The 23153-nt window shown below is 44.8% G+C and overlaps 1 protein-coding gene across 1 annotated transcript in view; it reads left to right on the top strand.

Annotated features, from left to right (window-relative positions):
• Positions 1-10732: 10732 nt before the first annotated feature.
• The window catches only part of EPHX2 (epoxide hydrolase 2), a 42542-nt gene continuing 30121 nt past the window's right edge, over positions 10733-23153 (top strand). Inside the window, exons 1-2 of the mRNA XM_084883923.1 lie at positions 10733-10944; positions 19790-19874. Coding sequence (XP_084740049.1) covers positions 10844-10944; positions 19790-19874 — 186 coding nt within the window. The 5' untranslated portion in view covers positions 10733-10843. The remainder of the gene's footprint in view (positions 10945-19789; positions 19875-23153) is intronic.

Here is a 23153-nt window from a genome sequence, read left to right as displayed (position 1 = left end):
GAGGGACGCTGGAGCCGGGGTTCTGGGTGCCGCAGCTGCCGGTGTCTGACCTGTGTGCGCCCTGCCCCTCACTGTGGATCTAACAGCTTAGAGACCCTGCAGATCTGCCACGAGCCCCCCCCACCCCCCCACCCACGCAGGAGTTTCCTCCACAGCATGTGAGCTTGCAGGTGTGACCTGATGTCCTTGTGATGACACTCACTCACCTGCTGGGGTCAGAAGGAGCCACCACAGGCCGAGCTTGGCCATGGGTGGGAGTGCAGGACGGGAGGGGCCCATGGCTTCCGAGGAGAGGTCTGGCTGCCCCGGGCATCAGGAGGAGGACAGGCCAGTGCTTTGCTATGGTTGAATCTCGGCTGCCTCCCCAGCAGGGCCCTGAGTTGCTGGCATGGCAGAGCTCCCGCTGGATCCCACGCAGCTCCCTCTCACCGCCAAACCTGAGCAAGCCCAAGGGAGGGTCTTAGGGACGCGCATCCTTGTTACAGATGCGCCTTTGCGCCTCCCACTCCGCACAGGTGTGAAAGGTGAGGACCAGGCCTCCCAGGAGGGAGGGCTCTTGGGCTCTCCTTGGTTTGAGGACCAGCACCTTTCACGTTCTCAGGGTCAACCAGCTATTCTGCCCTAAGATACGCCTGGGCTCGGTGGACACAGGAAGACACAAATGTCACCAAAGTCCCCATTTTTCTGTTCTCAGTGTTGCGTGTGTAAAAAGAGGAAAAGCAGGCCAGGCAGTGTACCTCAGTGGCTAAGTGTCGACCTTGAACCAGAAGGTCAAGGTTCGGCTCCCAGTCAGAGCACATGCCCAGGGTTGCAGGCTTAATCTCCAATGGGGGCTGTGCCGGAGGCAGCCAGTCAACGATTCTCTCTTATCATTGATGTTTCTATCTCTCTCACTCCCTCTCCCTTCTTTTCTGACATCAATAAAAATATATTTAAAAAATAAAATAAAATGAGGATAAACATACTGAAAAAGGGAGGCCAAAAGGAGAATTCTGGTGCTAATTATGCTAGCCAAGGGGTGCAAGTGCCCAAATGCCAATCAGCTGAGGGCTAGATGGACAAAACATGGTACATCCATAAGATGGACTACCGCGCAGTCACAAAAAAGGATGAGTTGCTGACACATGCTACAGAATGAATGAACCTTGAAAACATTATGCAAAGAGAAAGACACCAGACTCAAAAAACCATATGTTCTATGATACGTGTATGTGAAGTATCCAGAATAATAAATCTATGGGGACAGAAAGCAGATTAGTGATTGCCAGGTTTTGGGGGGAAGGGAGAAAAGGGAGGGATTGCAAATGGCGCAGGTTTCTTTTGGGGAGATGAAAGTGTTCTGTACATAGAGATGATGATTGTGAATATACTAAAATTCACCACCTTGTACACTTTAAACATATGCATGCTATGGTATGTGAATTATATCTCAAAGACGGTGTTATTAAAAAAAAAAAAAAGCTTCAACATCTTCTGGAATGATAAGGAATAGCCAACTCTGTTTAGACTGTGGAGATGAGACTATAAACCAGACTGTAGGCAGCTGGTTCAAACTGTGCTTCTGGTTACGCACAGGACACTGATGCTGAAGATGTGAGTGAAGTGTGGAGCGCGGGGGAGAGCCATGTTTTTAAGTGAGTGTATCGTTTTATACAGTATGTGAATGATAACAGGTGCCACTGGAAAATATATGAATATTACCCTAAAAAGTTTACATATTCAAGCTAGTGTTTTAAAAAATCAAAACCTTCCTCATTGGGAGGCTGGGGTTTTCTTAGGTTCAGGCACATCTTCATATCAATGTGTTAGGCTCTGGCCAGGGCCTCAGCACATAATCTGACTCTCGATACAAACAGTGGGCACCGGGGTTTCCTTTTAGGATAACGAGAATGTTCTAGAACTAGATAGGGGTGGCAACTGGCACAACATTGTGAATGTACCAAATGTCACTAACGGTGAATTACATGTTATGTATATTTTACCACAATCTAAAAAGAAGAAAAAAAGGATATGGCTGGAAGTGCGTTAATAGTGTCACCACCGAGTTCATGTGGGGGCCAGATTTATTATTAATGGGGTCATAAAACCCGTTCGATCTGGCTCCCTCTCATGCCCCCAGGCCATTCAGCCCCAGCTCTTGGAGTAGGGGTTCCATCACTGGTGCTTCACTTCTCCTCAACCTGTCACCCCACCCTCCCGCCCTCCATGCAGGAGAGGCGTTTGTAAGTGTGGCTTTGAGTCTTGGCCCCACCACCTGCAGGGCAGCCTTGTGCAGGCGTTTTGTCTTATCTAGAAGAGAAGGATGGCACACTCTCTACCCCCGAGGATGTATCCCGTCCCTTTCGAACTTCCCTGGGGCCATCAGTGACTGCCTGACTACCTGACCTCTTCTAGTGCCACCATCTAGAAGTTTTGTTTGCTTCTAAAATAAAGAGGAGTTTTAAAATTCAGTCGTTTATCGCTACAATCACACATACACAAGGAGTCCCCACTTTGTTTTCGGTTCGTTGTAAGAAGACAGGGCCGGGCGAGCACAAGGAGAGAAGATTCTAGGGTCCTGACAACTGACAACTCCTAGAGGATCTTCCTAAGAACTGTTGGCATTTGTGCAACTTTAAGGTTTGCAAGGCGTTTTCATGCCCTTTCTTAGACATCACATCACCCTGAGGAGGGCATGGGGATGATACATTATTATCCCTTTTCTATAAATTTAAAAAATATTGATGTTCAGAAATAGTGACTGATTTGCTTCTAAACTATGATGCAGTAAAGCACTACCCAATGGTACCAACCAGGAGGGGAATTTTGTGAGCACCTGGGCCAGCACTTGTTACAGGTCTAGCACTAGGACTGTCGCTGCGAAGCCACTATCAGGACAGAAGTCTGCAGTGGGCAGGTGGTGAGAGGGATAGGTACCCCACTCCAAAGCCAGACTCACCTAGATCCACGGTTGTAGGCGGTTCTTCTATGTGCAAAATTCACTCCCTCCTCCTTCCAATCAAATGCACTAAATAAAACAAATATTTCCCCCCCCTCGTTAGTGAGAATAGGAAGGAAAAATAGAAATCCAGGCGTGCTAAAATTGCATCCTATCAAGATCCAAAGAGAGGTACTCAGGACCCTCTGGAAGAATGTCCAAAGGTGATTTCAATGGACTCTGGAAGACACATCCCTGCAGGATGCCTCAAAGTTACATCCCTTGTAATTAGCACACTAAGATAATTTCATTAATTTGTCACAGGAAACCAAAGGAGAAATTGTTCCAGGTAATTGACTGTCATTAGAGTGACCTTCTACTTCCTATTAGGAAGATAGTAAAGGAGAAAGAGCCCTAAACCCTTTGGTCCTGGAAGTGGCTGGATTGGCAGGCTTATGGGAGAGGTGGCTGTGGGGTGATGTCCCTGTTTGTAAAGTGGGTCTGAGTGAATGGAGTGCACAGAGAGATCCACACAAAAACATTGCACAAAGGGCTCAGCACTAACATCCCCACTGAGCCTGTATTACTGTGTCAAGGTTCCTTGGGCTTGCTTCTTTGTCTATCTCCCTACGGCAGCTGGTTTACAACCTCATACCCACCAGGCCACGTTCTGTCCTTTTCTCAAGCACCAAATTCTCCAGAAAGCCTGTTCAGATCCCATCAGCCCCTCCCTGCCATTAACCCCATCACCCACTCAGTATGGGAGTCTCAACTCCCCCGCAACCATCAATACCCTGAAGAAAGCCCCTTGGTTAAAGGAAATGGAATTTCCCCCCCCCCCCCCCCACATAATTTCACCAAAGGTGCTTGGGTGTGGGGGTGGGGTTAGTGGGGGAGCATTGTATGTGGTAGTTTGTATAACTGCTCTGCTCAATAAACTGAGCAATCACAGAAGCTTAACATCTCAAGGTTGGGCGAATCTTAAAGGTCATCAGGATCACCACACCGGCTGATCTAGGAACGCTCTCCAAATTCTAGCCTCAGAAAAAAAAACACACCCAGCAATGAAGAACTTGCTACCTCCCGAGTCAGTGAATACCATTGATGTCTGTTACTCATTATTTAAAGGACATAGAGTAGTGACTAAATGAATCAATACACGACAAAGGAAGGAATAGGAGTCATAATGACATCGAATCAGATTTAATATAGTATATAGTAAAACTATAACTCCTGAAGCTAGTAGCTCCCCTTCTCAGTGGGAGGGGTTGACTGTCTGAACAGCCCCGGCGGGGACAACTGGAAAACTACAATTTTCCTAGGAGCCGGTAACTTCCAGCATTCTGATATACCCCCTCCTAAGTACCCAGAAGCTATTAATCTATCTGGTAATATCCCTTTGACCTCACCCCCACAATGTCCCCACACCCACAATGTTCCCAACACAAGCCGTGGGGGCACCTTTCTTACCTGAGGCCACAGAAGAAGACCGGCCATTCAAAGAATGCGGAGATCCTGGTCAGCTGACAAAAGTCCCCCAAAACAGAGAGGCAGGTGCAGAGCAGAGCTGGGTGCCTTCATTTTGTGATCACTCTGAGGCTGACGAGGATGACCATATTCTGAGAGGCCTGCTGGCTTCCTGGGGAGGGCCAGACAAGTTCTATAGACAGGTCTGTCTGCCTGGGGCTCCCAGCAAAGCCTCAGGCAGGTGCTCCGGAGGAGGGCATTGTGGAGAGCTGGACACAAAGGCTTCTGCAGGTAAAAGGCAAACCCGTCCACAGGAGGCACTGCTGGCTTGGCAAGCACACACACTCACACTCTCATCCTCTCTCTCTCTCTCTCTCTCTCTCTCTCTCTCTCTCTCTCTCTCTCTCTCTCACACACACACACACACACACACACACACACACCCTCTCTGAAGGGAAGGAGGAGGAGGAGCCTGTGACTATTCAGTCTGTGTCCAGAGGGGACAGACAGCAGATTTGCTTTCCCTTGTCCAGAGGAATGCTCTGCTCTTTGCTCTGAAGGATCCCAGGCTCCTGGATCACTGCCTGGGCCCCGACCCACCCTCAGGTGGGGGATCTCCCGAGTCCTGGGTCTGTGGGTCAGCAGAGAAGTATAGTTTTGAGTAAAAGAGGATGGAGTCACTGAAGAGCCAGCCTACAGTTTTCTCCTTGCCCTTCCCCCCAGAGTCCCCATCTCCCACAGCCAGCCTCCTGTGGGGACACCAGGTCACTCCTGCTACCACCTGGTTGGCCTGCCACCTCTCAGCCTCCTTGCTGGTGATCTTGCCTTCCATTTCTCAGAGAAGCAAGGTTAGACTCATCCCAATTGCAAACAGACCTCTGGCATCCACTCTTCCAGCATCAAACCAGGAGTTCTGTTCCTCCCCCCGTGCAGGCAAAGTTAGCACCTGTGGTCTTGACGGTGTCCCAGCTATTAACTATCCCCAGGTGTTCTCAGGTCTTCACCTCCCCCTCAGCCCATAAATAAGTTCATCCTCCATCCTGAAAACACTCTGAGACTTCTGCCTCCCCCTTAAGCTACTTGCTATTTTATTTAAAGCAAAGGGCAGCCTCGGACATGACTGCCAGGGATTGGTTTCCGGCTCTGCTCCTTGAAAGCTCTGTGATTTGGGGCAGGTCTCTTAAGCTTTTGGTGCCCCATTTCCCTCATATGTAACAGGAGGATGTTTGTTATGAGGAGTCAATGAGTTAGTATGTATATATAAATATATACTAATAAAAGGCTAATATGCTAGTTTGACCTGATAGATCATTCGTATTTCAGATGTCCTTCCGGACAAAGCCACAGTGGCTATGAGGGTCGAGGAGGGCTGGCAGCTGGAAGTGGCAGCAGCAACCTGATGATGGAGGTGGTGCCTTCTCCTGATTGGCTGGTTGCCTCCTGCAGAGAGAGGCCAGAGGGGAGCAGGCCTAAGTCATCAGTAGGACATCCCCTGAGGGCTCCCAGACTCTGAGAGGGGGCATGCTGGGCTGAATGGACCCCCACTCCCAGTGCTCGAATTTTGTGCACTAGGCCTCTAGTATATATATGTATGTATATATATCCTATTTAATAAAAGAGTAATATGCAAATTCACAATCACTCCAACACACAAGATGGCCACCCCCATGTGGTCAAAGATGGCTGTCCCATTGTGGACACAAAATGGCCACCACTAGATGGCTGGAAGGGGAGGGCAATTGTGGGCATCAGGCCAGTAAGGGAGGGCAGTTGTGGGGGACCAACCCTGCAGGGGAAGGCAGTTGGAGGGACCCCAGGCTTGCAGGGGAGAGCAGTTGGGGGGACCCAGGCTGGCAGGGGAGGGCAATTAGGGGCAATTGGGCCAGTAGGGGAGCAGTTAGGTGTTGATGAGGCTGGTAGGGGAGTGGTTAGGGGGTGATCAGGCCGGCATGCAGAACTGATTAGGGGCAATCAGGCAGGCAGGAAGGCGAGCAGTTGGGAGCCAGCAGTCCTGGATTGTGAGAGGGATGTCCTACTGCCCATTTAGGCCTGATCCCAGGCAGTTGGACATCCCTTGAGGGGTCCCAGATTGGAGAGGGTGCAGGCTGGGCTGAGGGAGCCCCCCCTTCACCTCTAGTATTCTAGTATATATATGGTGTGTGTCTATTTAAAATTATGTAAGTATTTAATACATACATTCTCCAGAGAGAACGACAAGAAGACAGAAGAGGAAGGAAGAAAGGAATGAAATAAGGAAAAGAGAGACAGAAATGAGGAAAGAAAGAAAATAATCATAGATTGAATCAATCAGAGTTCTTGATTATAAGCAATAAAAGCCTAGTGCTTTATTTTTAAGCACCCAATGACTTTATCCAAGGATGATGGGTAGTTCACAGAAACACTTAGAAATCTGGAAAACCTGCTTGGGCACAGGTGAGAGCAGGGAAACATCAGCCAGACGGGAGCCAAAATTCCACCTGCACGGTGAACCCTGCAGCCACAGATCTGGAGGCAAAGCCTTGTACTGTCGCTGGTGCTGCTGTCGCTGCTGTGCCTGGGATCCAGCCATTCCTGCTGCTGCTGCTGCTACACTGCTGCCAGAATTAATTCTCCTCTGTCCCTCCTTCCTCGTGTCACTAGCTCCCTGTACAAAGGCCAGGACAGGCGCGTCTGATTAATCATGTGCCAGTGAGCTAGATGGAAGGAAGGGTGAGGGAGCAGGATCAGGTGTTTTGAGCCTCTATGTGGAACTTTCATGGTAGGGACATTCCCGAGATATTTAAAAGAAGTTTAAATGCTGGGAAGCTCCTCCAAACCTAACTCTATGGTTCCTAACATCAAGGCATACCCGTCTTCATCATTACACTTTGAAAAAAAAATGCCGACACTTTACAGTTCTAAAATCTGTACCCAGAAATGGTTTATTAAGTACAGTAAGACAAGCAGACAGCAGAACGATTGCCATGAAAAAATTGTTGTCACAGGTCCCTAGAAACAGGAGTCATGGTACACGATACAGGGTCGCACGGGGAAGCACCAGGGTCAGCCAACGGCAGGAAGGGCAAAGGAGAAAGCATGGCCCAGGGTGTTTATCAGAGTTTCTGCAGGAAAGACACGGAGAAGGACAGGGTAAGCCGCTTAGGAGTGGATAGTTTGAATAACGTTGGCAAGCTGTGTGCATTAAGATGATCTCTCGTTGTCCGCTACCTGGTCCTGGGGTGATTTAGAGCAGAATAAACATTGGTTTGGTGTGTGAGAGGGAGACAAAGGAGGTGGTTGGGGGTGTCGATCAGGATTGGTTGGAGGTTTGTAATGTAATTTTTGTACGCCCATAAAAGCTGCATCACAGGGGAGACATAAACAACCCTGGTTATTTGCTTGGCTCTGTGAGTAATGGATGTCAAACAGGCAAATACAGAGTCTAAGAAGACGCAGTTAGAACACCAGCACAAGGCAGCCGTACCTCACAGAAATAAAAGCTCATCCTAACCCAAAAGCCTCATCAGTGACTCCATCCAGCTTCATTCTAGCCTTTCTGGGCAATGCCCATTCTTGCTCCACTCCTGGCACATTGTCACCTTGAAACTGTATTTCCCATGGAGTAAACTTTGAAGTTTATCAAAAGCACGCTGCCTATAAAGGAATGCGGAGGGCAGAAAAATAACACAAATTAACAAAGTAAAGAAAGAAACAGAGGTAGAAACAGCTCTCATTGTTGTAAAAGATCATTAAGTTAGAGTTAGTCTTTTTTTAAAAAAATATATATTTTATTGGTCTTTTACAGAGAGGAAGGGAGAGGGACAGAGAGTTAGAAACATCGATGAGAGAGACATCAATCAGCTGCCTTCTGCACACCCCCTATGGAGATGTGCCCGCAACCAATGTACTTGCCCTTGACCAGAATCGAACCTGGGGCCTTTCAGTCCTCAGACTGACGCTCTATCCACTGAGCTAAACTGGTTTCGGCTAGAGTTAGTCTTTATAGCTTCTCCCTCCACACATTCTCCATAAGTAGAGTCTATTCTACATAAGACAAGCCGTTGCCCCCTCTATCATGGAAGGGGTTCAATGTAATCAGCTTGTCACCAGAGGAATAATTTGAGCCCCAGGCCTCAGGGGCCTTCTTTGGAGCTCAGGGTTTGTCACTGCTGCTGGGGAAGGTGGGCATTTTGGCTGTGGCAGCAAAGGGGATCACATTGGGATCAGCATCTGTCAATGGAGGCACTGACTTGAGTTTACAACAATCCACTGACATTCTACAAAGACCCTTCCACCTCAGGTCGAGTGGTAGTAACCAACATTGCCATCCCCGCCGCATTCTTTTGGTCTATGAGGGTGTTCCTAACCCTTGTGACTCCCCCAAAGACATGGTATTGATTTTATTTATTATCTTATCCCAAGACTGATGAAGATGTATCGCGCACTGAAAAAGTTTCCTTAATTCAAATCTCAGTACAAACCACTTCCCACACAACCCCTCCCCATCCCCGATAAGTAATCGAGATGATGGTCTTCCCACACCGCTGTGTTTTCCACGGCCTTGGAGAAGGGAGTGTCTCATGAGTTTTCTCAGATGAGGAGGAAAGTAGCAGGTCATACATTTAAAGCACCTTTATTTCCCCAAGTCTTCCATTTTTGCTGTGCTCATTGTCACTTCGCACAGACTACAAAAGGAACAGACTGTTAGTTACCACCCTGTGATGATTCATTTTACATGTCAACTTGACTGGTCTTAAGGATGCCCAGATAGCTGGGGGGGGGGGGGGGGGGGGAAACATACACCCACATTCTTTCTAGGTGTGTCTTTGGGGGTGTCTACCATTTGAATCAGTAGACCATGTAAAGAAGAACTTTTATGACAAGAGGTGGGTACTATCCAATTTGGGGGTGGGGAGGCTGAATAGAGCAAAATGGTGCAGGAAGGATGAATTCACTCCTTCTGCTTGGGCTGGGACCCCCATTTTCTCTCCGTTTGGACACCAGTGCTCCTGCTTTTCAGGCTTTTGGTCACAGGCCGAGGCTTACAGCATTGGCTCCCATCCCAGATTCTCAGACCTTGGGCTCTGAGTGAGTCTTTCCTGGGTCTACTGTCCTTCCTGGCTCCGAAGCTTGCAGACAGCAGATCATGGGACTTCTCAATCTCCATGTGAGCCAATTCCTAGAATAAACCTCATCATATGTATCTATCTCCTGGAGAATCCTGACTAATACAACCTCCCCCGCACCACCAGCTGTTCAGACGTGTGGACTAAACCAAAATCTCTCAAAAACACATCCCCATCAGTCACCAGATCTTATTGCAACTTTCTGTCCTTGGTCCATACCTTAAGAATCCACTCCCATGCATGTTTACAGGATCGTGGACATAAATGAGCAGTTTGGGGTGTGTTTGTGTCTCCTCCCAAGTTTATCCCTAGAACCTGCTTTCTGGGACATGTGGGGACCTGACCCTGCAAGGAGGGGTAGTTCGGATGGGAAATGAAGGAAAGTTGCCTTACCTGGTGTGTGATAAATCCTTCAGGTGAGGGTGTTTGCACTTAGGGAAAAGTGAGGTCTTAAGGGTAGATCCCTCCTGATGGAATTAGTGTCCTTACAAGAAGAGTCCCCAGAGAACTTGCTGACTTGCCTGTTAGTTCCCAAAGAGGTCATATGAGCCCATGGTGAAATGGTGGCCACATACATACATGAGAAGAGAATGAAACTTTTCTGGCCAGCTCCTTGATCTTGGACTTTCCAGACTCCAGAACTGTGAGAAATAAATGTAGTAAATGTAATAAATAAATATATTTATGTAATATATCTCCAAATATCAACCCAACTGGGATTAGGACTTCAACATAGAAGGGGAGGGGGCGGGGGGAGAGACACAAACATTCAGACCATTATAGAAGAGATAACTGGTGACAGGGGATTGTCCCTGTGCCTACAAGGGTTCTCTCTCTCTCTCTCTCTCTCTCTCTCTCTCTCTCTCTCTCTCTCTCTCTCTCTCTCTCTCTCTCTCTCTCTCTCTCTCTCTCTCTCTCTCTCTCTCAAAGGGTCTGTGAGTTACTGTCGGAGTGCGGGGGTATTTTTTACTTTAATTTTAGGCGACAGGTGTTTCATCCAGAAATGCAAATCGAGCCCCAACTCCGGGTGCCTGTAAGCTATGGAAACTGAGTCCATGAGGGCGCGGTACATCCCAGGAACCCTGGGAGGCCGGGTCCAGCCCGGAGCAATGGGACGGCAGGGCGAGGGGTTGCCAATCCCAGAGCAGGGGCGGGCGGAGACTGGCACCTGGGCGGGGCTGGGTCAGGGGGCGGGGCGCAGGATGAGAGGGTCTGACCAATCCCAGGGCAGGGGCGGGCTGGCGCGGGGGACAAGGCGGGGCTGGATCTGGGAGTTACCCGCGGTCTGCAGGGCCAGACTTGAAGCCTCGCAGCGCTCAGTGTCCCAGGCGGAGTGGCTGAGGCTCGGGCCGCCATGGCGCCGCGTGCGGTCGTGTTCGATTTGGACGGGGTCCTGGCGCTGCCATCGGTCGCGAGCGCCCTCGGCCGCGCCGAGCAGGAGTTGGCATTGCCCAGGTAAGGGCACCCGGTCAGCGCCCCGTGAGTGGGCGCCGTAGGGGCTGGATTCCGGCCTAGAAGTTGCCTTTCGGGATTTCCAGCCCGCAGTTCAGATCGCTGTAGTGTGAGAGCCCCGCGGAAGGAGGTTAAGACATTTGCCAGGCTCTAAACCAGTGTGTGTAAGTAGAGACAGTGTCTTTCCAAATGCTAAGTCATTAACCCTCTCCCAGGACTCCAGAATTGCCCTCTATCTGTGGGGAGAAAGCTTTTCCTGAAATGAGAGGAATTACTAGTATTCCCAGAGCTGCCTGCTGCCCGCCTGATCCTGTGTGATGGGCTGGAACTGGATCTTAGAAACTGCAACAACAACCACAACAAAACAAACAAACGGACAACAAAAAACCGCCCTGAGATTTCCAAGAGAAAAAGGTTCCGTGCCTTGCAGTTTTGCTTATGATAGCAAACCAGAGAAACAGCTTCAAAGTCTAATCATTGGGAAATGGCAAACTTGTAGTACCGGCACCACTAACCCTGTCTTTCAGAATAATATTTCAGTGGCATTGGACAATATGTGTTAGGTTTAATAAGTGAAAAGAACAGACCCACCAAAATGTCAAACTACCTATACAATGTGGTTTCAACTATGGGGGGGGGGAAAAAAAGCTACATGTAGAAAAATGTCTGAAATATCCCCAGATAGCTCTGACATTATGAATCCCAAGTGGGATTATGAATGATTTCCTCATTTTCCTACTTTTTTTGTATTTTCCAGTTTTCCTACTTATGAACATATGTTACTCCTACAGCCAGAGGAAAGGAAGCATATTTATTTTTAAAGGCAAAAAAGAAAGATCACCTTGGCAACACGCAAATTCTAAAGTACTGGCAAGAATAAGGAGTAGGGTAGAAACTTTGAGAGTTCTGCTCCATCTACGGAATTCTTGATTCTTGTGACACCAAAGACCAACAGGCCCCTTTAACCTACAATCCTTATGAAGATTTCTAAAAGATTGGTGTCTGCAAGTACACCAAGCCAAATGATGTTGCAAAATCTAGAGCAGCCCTCACTTTTGCAGACGTGGAAACAGGCTTGGCAAGGGGTTGAACTTGATCACACGATGCTTAGACCAGTGTTTTTCAACCTTTTTTGGGCAAAGGCACACTTGTTTCATGAAAAAAATCACGAGGCACACCACCATTAGAAAATGTTAAAAAAATTTAACTCTGTGCCTATATTGACTATATATAAAGTAATTCTCTTGAATAGGAATCAAATAAACACAAAGAAAGTATTTTATAATTACTTTATTATGAAATATTAAGTAAACAAAATAGTGAAAAATTATAAAATTCTTGTCTTGTCTGCACCTACGGCACACCAGGCAACATCTCTGCCGCGGAACAGCGGTTGAAAAACGCTGGCTTAGACATTGGCTGTGGAACCAAGTTTTCTGCCTCTCGGTCTAGGACTCTTTCCTCTCTGGTTCATTGTGACTTCCCAATCCCTTGGCCATTCTGGGAAGGATATTAATCTGTAAGGAAATGCATTAATAATGAGTATATCAATTGTAAATTGATATCAATATATCAACATCAACAGTAAACCTACCAATAGTTCTTTGTTGTCAACAAACAAAAGTAAGGTGGCTACAAAGTCCAAATCAGAATAAGCACATCCCAGGCAATTACCATTTGAAGTACTGAAATGGAAAGCCACCCCTGATCCAGACTGATCCATTCAGATAGTTTGATAGGAGAAGCCGAGGGCTAGTGAGCTTATTTCCTAAAAACCACAGTGTTTGTTTGTGTGGTGTATTATTTTTGTGTGTTTGCTTTTTACCTCTCACCTGAGGATATGTTTCTGTTGATTTTAGAGAGAGAGGAAGGGCAAGAGAGAGAGGAGAGAGAAACATCGGTGCAAGAGAGAAACATCAATCAGTTGCCTCTGAAGTACATGCCCCACCTGGGGATTGGGTGTGTGCCCTGACTGGAATCAGATCTGTGACCCTTCGGTGCACAGGGTAATTCTCCAGCCAGCTGAGCCACAGCGGCCAGGGCAGAAGCCACAGTGTTTTAACCAGAGTGTTGTTTTATTTCCTTTTGACTCATGAGTTTGATTTTTTTTTTTTTTAAAAGGCATAAAAAGTGAGTAAGCAATGAATTATATTTGTGCCTGTAACCTCATCACTGTGGGGATGAATGTGGCTTGTGAAGTTACAGGTCACAAGTATACAAGTTTTCAAAGGTGGGTGTTTAAAAGAACATATGAAGTATAGTAACATCCATCTTGTATAAAAAACATCTCTGCTATTGTTAGATAGTCCTTAGTCCTTAGTCCTGTAAACTCTGTCCTTATAAACTCTGTCATTTTAAGACAGTCTATAAAAAGACATTTTTAGTTCAAATAATAGAAAAAGATAAACTTAACTGTCTGACTTTGCAAGCTAGCCATCCGATGCAATTGGCTAATTCCTATATAATAAAGAGGTAATATGCAAATTGATCATCACTCCAACACACAAGATGGCTTGCCCCCATGTGGTCAAAGATGGCCACCCCCATGTGGACACAAGATGGCCACCACAAGATGGCTGGTAGGGGAGGGCAGTTGTGGGCATCAGGCCAGCAGGGGAGGGCAGTTAGGGGGGACCAGGCTGCAGGGGAGGACAGTTAGGCATCAATCAGGCTGGCAGGGGAGTGGTTAGGGGATGATCAGGCTGGCAGGCAGAAGCTGTTAAGGGCAATCAGGCAGGCAGGCAGGTGAATGGTTGGGAGCCAACAGTGCTGGATTGTGAGAGGGATCCCAGATTGGAGATGGTGCAGGCTGGGCTGAGGGACAATCCCCCTCCCCCCATGCATGAATTTTGTGCACCGGGCCTCTAGTACAGATAATAATTCCCATTTATGCCAAGTACAAACTCATTATGTATTCAAGGTTACAACAGTCTGTAACAATAACTCAAACAGAGCCCTTTGTAATATCTGCAAACAAAGAGGCCAGGGCAGAAGCCACAGTGTTTTAACCAGAGTGTTGTTTTATTTCCTTTTGACTCATGAGTTTGATTTTTTTTTTTTTTTTTAAAAAGGCATAAAAAGTGAGTAAGCAATGAATTATATTTGTGCCTGTAACCTCACCAATATGGGGATGAATGTGGCTTGTGAGGTTACAGGTCACAAGTATACAAGTTTTCAAAGGTGGGGTGTTTAAAAGAACATATGAAGTATAGTAACATCTATCTTGTATAAAAAACATCTCTGCTATTGTTAGATAGTCCTTAGTCCTGTAAACTTTGTCCTTATAAACTCTGTCATTTTAAGACAGTCTCTTATTCTATAAAAAGACATTTTTAGTTCAAATAATAGAAAAAGATAAACTATTTTCATTTCTGTATGACATCTAACACTTTTGCAACCTGTTTTTCATAGCTACTGTCAGGGTAAATATTGGCTATTTGATCTTTGACTAATGAATAACCATGATTTAGAATAATTAGGCTTGTTGGACAGATTTTATTCAGGTAAATAAAAACTTTTAATATGGAAGTTATTGCATATCCTGCTTGTTAACATTCCTACTTGTCCCGACCTGCAGGGCAACAACGGGGGCACGCAGGAACCACCTAAGAGAATGAGGCAAACAAGGAACGCGAAAGAATGGGGGCAAGACAAGGTTCTGATCAAGCCCCGATTTTTATTCTCTGAAATGGCTGTATTTATACAGCAGAAACAAAGGGGGGCAGGGTTGCCTATGCAGGGGGGTCTTTGGTATCTGGCAACAGAGGATTGGCTAACTGCCAGGGGCGGTGTGACATTCCAAGGTGCAACATTCCAAGGCTGGGCTATCTAGGGGGGAGGATCAGGAAGGGGAAGTGGCAGGAAGATGCTAAGCAGGAAGATGCTAAGCTGCAGGTTAATCTTTATCTTCTGGCCAAGCCCTCAGGGCACCGCATAACTTCTGCTAGAAGGAACTTAATTCTATTTCCTTAAGACTGAGTTGCTTGCCTCAACTCTGCTGGCTCCCAACACCTACTTATCATTTTCATCTGGAAACCAAATTATGTCAGCATTATTAAGGAGTTTCCTAGGAATAGGAAGGTGGTTGGTAAGCAAAATGCAATTGCGGATGTCTTTATCCTGCAAAGAAAGTAGCAAAGTTTCTGGGTTAAGACTGTTACAAGAAGTTTAAATGAGATCAGGTGCAGAAGGCAGGGCCGTTTGGCTGACAGAAATGTAAAAGTGATGAGAATTCAGTGGAGCTTTAACATAATGGGGAACATAATGGAGAGCCCATGGCTATCTTTTGCGCTTGTTTGCATAATCTGTGTATGGCATGATTGTCATGCAGTGGGCCTTTGGCTACTGAGTCTAGTTGCTGACTATTATAGCCTACAAGTCTATGGTCTCTAGTTTTTAGCTAACATTTCTAAAGGCATTTCTTTCATTACTACATATAAAAAGTTAGAAACTTTGGCCGAAACCGGTTTGGCTCAGTGGTAGAGCGTCAGTCTGCGGACTGAAGGGTCCCAGGTTCGATTCTGGTCAAGGGTATGTACCTTGGTTGCGGGCACATCCCCAGTGGGGGGTGTGCAAGAGGCAGCTGGTCGATCTTTCTCTCTCATCGACGTTTCTAGCTCTCTATCTCTCTCCCTTCCTCTCTGTAAAAAATCAATAAAATATATATTTAAAAAAAAAAAGTTAGAAACTTTGTAATTAAGGTGTCGAGAGTGGAAGTTTTAGATAATTCTTTAGAGATTGTTTATAGCTTGTTTCTGTTCTGGGTGCCACTGAATTAGATCAGGTCAATTTGATTTTTAATAAGATCTACAGAGGCAGGACCATTAATGAAAAATCTGGAACCCAATTAGGACAATATTTAGTCAAACTCAGGAATCCTTTCTTGTCTTCAGAAGAGGACAAGCTGCAGTTCCTCTGAGTCTTTCAGGGTTACTTAGTAGCCCATTTTTGGATATTAGATAACCAAAGTATTTTGCCTGAGATAGACTGAATCAGAGCCATGCCCCTTTATAGCTAGCTGTTGTAATAAGTAAATTGTGTCCTTTGGGGAGTCTAGAAATTTTATAGAGCATAAAACTAAATCATCCACATATTGGATGAGAATGGAATCTCTAGGAAATTTAACATTGTTTTAATTAGATTTTAGTATCTAATACAATAAAGGTAGTGTTAATGTAAAAAACAACAACATTCAAACCTGTAAAGAATTTTTGTGTTTATTTGAGCCAATCCGTTGACAATTGCCAGGAAGCAGAACCTCAACGAATTGAGATAATGCTCCAGAGAATGGTGGGTTTCATCTATATTTATACATTGCAATCAAAGGAAGGGACATAGGTGGGTCACATGAAATCCATTGGTGATAGATTAGAGAGGCTGGAGAAAGCAAAGTGGCGGGGGGAGGGGGGGGGTAAGTCCCTGGGACTGGGTAAAAAGCAAAATGATAGACACATACTTAGGTGGGTGCAGGAACAATTAACATGTTGATTTGTGTTATCTGTCCTGGCATCCAGCATATTAGGTTGTGCACTGATGGGTTCAGAAAAAGGGAAGTTACAAGTTACCCAGACATTTCAAGAGTATTAATACTAATAATAGACAAATATGTAAATTGACTGTATCTCCATGATGCCCACAGCCAATTAGGAGTGAGTATGCAAATTAACCCAACAAAGATGGCAGGCCTGTGGACAGCATGCATGCACATAGGCATTGAGCAGCCAGGTGTTCCTGCTGCTCAAGCCAGGGGTGGGGTTGGATTTTTTGTCTTCCTAGTATAGATGTATATGAGTTCTTTATTTTGTTTGGAAATGAAACCCTTATCCAATATATCATTGTTGAATATGTTTTCCCATACCGTAGGTTTCCTTTTAATTTTGTTGATAGTTTCTTTTGCTGTGCAGAAGCTTTTAGTTTTATTTAGTCCCATTTGTTAATTTTTTTTCATTTGTTTCCCTTGCCTAGGCATGTATCTGTGAAAATACTGCTATGAGATGTCTGAGATTTTACTGCTTATGCTTTTCTTTTAGGATTTTTATGTTTTCACAACTTACATTAAAGTCTTTTATCCATTTTGAGTTTATTCTTGTGTATGGCGTAAGTTGGTGGTCTAGTTTCATTTTATTTTTCCAGGTACCTGTCCAATTTTCCCAACATCATTTATTGAAAAAACTATCTTTACTCCATTGTATGCTCTTGCCTCCTTAACGGCTTGGATTGATTTCTGGGTTCTCTGTTCTGTTCCATTGACTTATATGCCTGTCCTTGTGCCATAACGAGCTGTTTTGATTACAATGGCTTTGTAGTATAGTTTAATATCTGGTATTGTGATCTCTTCATCTTTGTTCTTCTTTCTCAAGATTGCTGTTTGGGTTCTTTTTTAATTGTATATAAATTTTTAGAGTATTTGTTGTAGATCAGTAAAATATGCCATTGGTATTTTAATAGGGTTTGTGTTGAATCTATAGATTGTTCTGGGTAGTTTGGACATTTTAGTTATGTTATTTTTTCTTATCCATGAACATGGTACATGCTTCCACTTTTTTGTGTCTTCCTCTATTTTCTTTTTCAATGTGCTATAGTTTTCTGAGTACAGATCTTTTACCTCCTTGGTTATCTTTATTCCCCAATTTTTTTTATTGTTGTTGCAATGGTAAATGGGATTTTTTCTTTTTCTTTTAGTTTTTCTTTCTGAGCGTTCATTATTGGTGTATAAAAATGCTATTGGTTTCCAGGTATTAATTTTGTATATTGCTACTTTGCAAATTTACTTATTATATCTAGCAGCTTTTTGTGTGGAGTCTTTAGGGTTTTCTATGTACAATATCATATCATTTAGGAATAATTACAGTTTTACTTCCTTTTTTCCAGTTTGGATGCATTTTACTAGTATTTCTTCTTCATGTCTGATTTCTGTGGCTAGGACTTGCAGTGGAAAGAGTGTTAAAGCTGACATCTTGTCTTATTTCTGACCTTAAGGGAAATGCTTTTAGTGTTTTTCCATTGAGTATGATGTTGGTTGTAGGTTTGTCATATAGACTACGAACTGCTTTTGGTTAAAAAGTTTTAAATTTCTGACCATCCTATGTGGCTATTTTAGGTCTCTGAGTTTGTAAGGCCACCACCAAGGTCTCCCCTGAGTTTGCCCGGTTTAGTATGAGGCCCCTTTTTGTCCACAAGCCTGTGCTGACTCTTGGCGGCATTGAACGGCAGTACACTGACCTGTTGTTGGCCAGTTGGGGTGGAAACAACACTGGTCTTCTGCCCCAGACCACCACACCCAAGTCTGTTTAGCTTTCCTTCCTTCCAGCCTCCCCCACTCGCTCATGCCAAAACTTTCTCCAAGGTGGATGAGTTACTTTGCCTTCAGTTTTATCATAGGACAGATCTGCTACTTTCAGCTGGTCTGCCCAATACTTTATCAGCTATGAATGTATGGATTCAATATGTATAGAATCCCTTTGGGGGACGGGTAATGAGTTTTAGATATAATGGTAATTTTCAACCACTCAGTTATGTAAAAATCACTAACAGATTATTGTAGTTAATAGTGTAAGATTACATTTCATATATAGTTAATTATTTGTGGGAGCTTGAGGAGGTTTCGAAATATATGCAATGTAATCTGATTTAAAATTATTGCTGGAGGGGGAATGGGGATTTAGAGTTTAATGTGTGCAGAGTTTCCGGTTGGCAAAGATGTGAAGATGAAAATGTTCTTGAGATGGATTGTGGTGATGATTGCACAGCATTGCGGATGTACTTAATGCCACTGAGCTGTACACTTAAAAGTGGTTAAAATGTGCTCAGTGGTTGAGCATCAAACTATGAACCAGGAGGTCAAGGTTCGATTCTTAGTCATGGTACATACTCAGGTTGCAGGCTGGACCCCACTGGGGTCATGCAGGAGGCAGCTGATAAATGATTCTCTCTCATCATTGATATTTCCCCCTCTCTTCCTCTCTGAAATCAATAAAAATACATATTTCTAAAAAGTGGTTAAAATGGCCCTAACCAGTTTGGCTCAGTGCCTGCAGACTGAAGAGTCCCAGGTTCGATTCCATGCAAGGGCATGTACCTTGGTTGCGGGCTGCAGGAGGCAGCTGATTGATGTTTCTCTCTCATTGATATTTCTAACTCTCTATCCCTCTCTCTTCCTTCCCCTCTGTAAAAAAAAAAAAATCAATAAAATATATATATTTTTAAAAGTGGTTAAAATAGTCAGTTTTATGTCATGTACATTTTACTACAACAAAACATGATTGCTGTATTTCCAATTTTATTGAAAACTAAAGTCAGTATTTTATTTATAACTATTTTCTTTTGATGAGGAATTTTAAGATTTATCTTTCTTAACAACTTTTAACCATACTGTTCATTACATCTACATTGTGGTGGGCAGTTAGACAGACATGAGCAGAGCAAGGACAACAGACCATGTACAGAAGGTCTCCAGGGTGGAAAGCCCCAAGTGCCTATCAATGGGAAAAACTGGGAAAATAAGGACTTTGCCCTCAGAGTAACCTTTCCTCCCCTAGCATGTCACTGGTCATGAGGGTTAGACCCCCTGACCTTTCATATTGCTGGTCATGAAAGACACCCCCCCCCCCCCCCAAGAGGGGAAATGAACAGGGGGGCCAGAGAATAGCCCTTAAGCAGTAAGCCCCCAGGACATTGAGGTTCTGACCCTCAGTAAATACACTTAAGCGTCAGGTGTATTTCAGCTCCAGGCCCACCATCCTCGCTTTGCTCATGTCTGTCTAACTGCCTTCCACAGATATAAATGGTGTCTGTCCCCATTTGCCCCTGTGATGAAGCTGTCGGACATTTATGACATTGTGTCTTTCAGAGGCTTTCTCAATGAAATTTTCAAGAAAGGAGACCAGGATAGTTCCAGTTTTCGTCTCATGAGGGGAGAGATCATGTTTTCCCAGGTAAGGGACACCCTTGAGAAGGCATTCAGTGCCTTCATGTCCATCTCCTGCACCGACCATGGCCCTATGAGGGCAGAGCAGAGAGACATATCTCAATGACTGGGGTCTATGCCAGGGAGTTACAATAGCCAAAATAGCTTTTTTTTTTTTTTTTTTTTTAATTGTGGTAAAATATACATACCATAAAATCTACCAACTTGATTAAATTTAAATCTACAATTCAGTGGTATTAGTATATTCACATTGCATACCATCCATCTCTAGAACTCTTTGTCTTGCAAAATTGAAATTCTATACCCATTAAACAATAGCTTCCTTTTTATCTCTCCTCAGCCTTTAACTGCTGTTGAACTTTCTCTTTTTATATATTTAGGTACTTCAGGTGCCTTATGTTTGTGGAATCATGCAATATTTGTCTTTGTGTAACTGGTTTATTTCATTTAGCATAATGTCTTCAAGGTTCATCTGTCCTCACAACACACCTGTCCTTCCTCATAGTAATGGAATTATCCTACCTAATAAAAGAGCAATATGCAAATTGACCTCACCTTCACTATGCCTAAGCTATATCCACCAGCCAACCGGGCAAGTATGCAAATTAACCCAACCAAGATGGCGATTAATTTGCATATCAAGACAGTGTAGAAAGAAGCCAAGCACTGCAGAAGGGAGTGAAGCTGCAGAGAAGCAAGCAAGCAGGGCAGGGGAGAAGGAAGAGAAGCAGGGAGGGCGGGGAGAGGGAAGAGAAGCAGGCAGGGCAGGGAGAAGGAAGAGAAGCAGGCGGGGCGGGGGAGAGCACAGCAGGAAGCCCCATTGCAGGAATCTTCCTGCAACAGGCTACTAGTCTGCAATAATAAAAGAGAAATATGCAAATTGACCATACCTCCTCGATGCCTACCAGTTAATCAGGAGTGAGTATGCAAATTAACCTAACAAAGGTGGTGGGTTAATTTGCATATGCAGGCTTGTTGCAGCTGGAGACAGGGTGGCTGCTTGCACACGTGCTGGTACCAAGTGGCCTGCGGCCTGGGGACAGGCATCCTTGGGACCCAGGCCGCTCTGAGCCTGTAGCTCCGTGTGTAGCCCCGGAGCAGCCGAGGTCCCAGAATGACCCCTGGCCACTCTGGTTCTACACACACAGGTGTGGAGTAGCCGGGGGCAGAGGGGAACATCCATGTCATGACAATGTGGTGGATATCCCTGCCCCACGGCTGCTTACACGCAGAATCACCATGCTGTTTTCCATAACTGATACACTATTTTACATTCCCCCCAACAGTGCACAAAGCTTCCAATTTTTTCACGTCTTTGCCAACCCACATTATTTTCTGTTTATTTTTTTATAGTGGTCATCATTGGAGTAGCTATTGCCACTGGGGAGGGGTGTTAACTAATAACTATATAATGTGTGGACTGTGGGGGTCAGAGATCAGGATCTGAACCATAGTTCCCCCTTATAGATTGAGCGACCCCAGCAACTTGCTTAACCTCTCACAGTCTCAGTTTTGCCATCTATAAGACAAGAGTGATAATACTATCAATTTCACAGGTTGTTATTAAGTTTGAGAAGTACTTAGCAGAGTGCCTGGTGCAGAGTAAGTGTTCAAAAAATAATAGTAATTACTGTTATTACAACCTCAATTATTTTTTAACAATGTCATCAGGATTGAAAACCATTTGAATTCTCTATTAGTGCGTCAAAGAAGAAAGGCTATTGAGAATCTACTCTATAAATACAGATAAAACCATCTATATTTTAAAAATTTTTTTATGACTTACAGCCACTTATAGGTCAGCCAGAGAATTTTGGGCTTACTGTATAGAAAGCAAGAGCCCACTTTTTTTGTGAAGGCAAATGTGGTCTTAGTGTTTGGAGTATAATGAATTGCCTTTTAAAACTCTCTCTCTCTCTCTCTCTCTCTCTCTCTCTCTCTCTCTCTCTCTCTCTTGCTCTCTCTCTCTCTCTCTCTCTCTCTCTCTCTCACACACACACACACACACACACACACACAAACACACACACATTGTGGCAACTAGTGAATGAAAACTGGAATGATATTGGGAATAAGTATTACTAAGCTTGAACCAATTAAAAAGCTACAGTAATACTGTTGGAAAGTAAGGAAAGAAAGAAGTACTATATATTTTCAATAAACAGAAATTATAGAGAGAGTTTCTAGTAATTGCAGTGAAAATCCTAAACCTATTTAGTCTTTTTTTTTAGCCTGTGTATAGTTTCTAGGAAACATGTATAAGTTAGAGGAAAAGAGCTGAAAAGCCAGTTATACTAAGATAAAGGCTACTTAGATTCCATTAGTCTTTTAAAAAAATCATTAGAGGCTCAGTGCACAGATTCATGCAGTGGGAGGGGGGTTCCCTCAGCCTGGCCTGCACTCTTTTGCAATCCAAGACCCTCAGGGGATATCCAACTGCCGGTTTAGGCCCGATCCCCACAAGCCAGGCCTAAACTAGCAGTCAGACATCCCCGAGGGTTGTAGCAGTGCACCAAGCAGTGCAGGCAGCCAGGGAGGAGCCCGAGCCAGCACTAGGACCCTTGCACTTATCCCTACCCGCTGTGCCTGCCGCTGGCCGCTGGGCAATGTTGCTGCGAAGTTGGGAGAGGCTGTGGAGTTGGAAGAGGCTCCCACTGCCACAGCTGCGCTGGCCAGCCATGAGCATGGCTTCTGGCTGAGCAGCACTCCCCCTTTGGGAGCGCACTGACCACTAGGGGACAGCTCCTGCATTGAGTGGCCAGTGTGTACCAGTTACTATAGTACACACTGGCCACCCTGGTCAACCAGTTGTTCCAGTCATTCAGTCTTAACAGTCACCCTGGTCAACCGGTTGTTCCAGTCATTCAGTCTTAACAGTAACTGGTCAACCAGTTGTTCCAGTCATTCAGTCTTAACGGTCACTTAAGCTTTTATATATATAGATGCCTTAGGAATGAATTCATCTTTTAACTTTTATGTATATTGTACAAATAAAAAGTACAGAAAATATATGGCTTGATGAGTTTTCACAAACTGAATATACCTTGTCACCAGCACCCAGAAAAGAAATAAAACATTAACCTCAGGCTGGTGTGGCTCAGTTGGCTGAGTGCTGTCCCAAGCAATGAGAAGTCAATGGTTCAATTCCTGGTCAGGGCACATTTCTGGGTTTCGGGCTTGATCCCCAGTAGGTGACATGCAAAAGACAGCCAATCAATGTTTTTTTCTCTTTCACCAATGTTTCTCTCTTCCTCTCTCTCTAGAATCAATAAAAATGATTAAAAAC

Source organism: Pipistrellus hanaki, assembly GCF_964339955.1.
Source record: "Pipistrellus hanaki genome assembly, chromosome: 5".
Classification (NCBI taxonomy): domain Eukaryota; kingdom Metazoa; phylum Chordata; class Mammalia; order Chiroptera; family Vespertilionidae; genus Pipistrellus; species Pipistrellus hanaki.
Note: the sequence above shows the minus strand (reverse complement) of the source record. Positions and strands in the feature narration are given on the sequence as shown.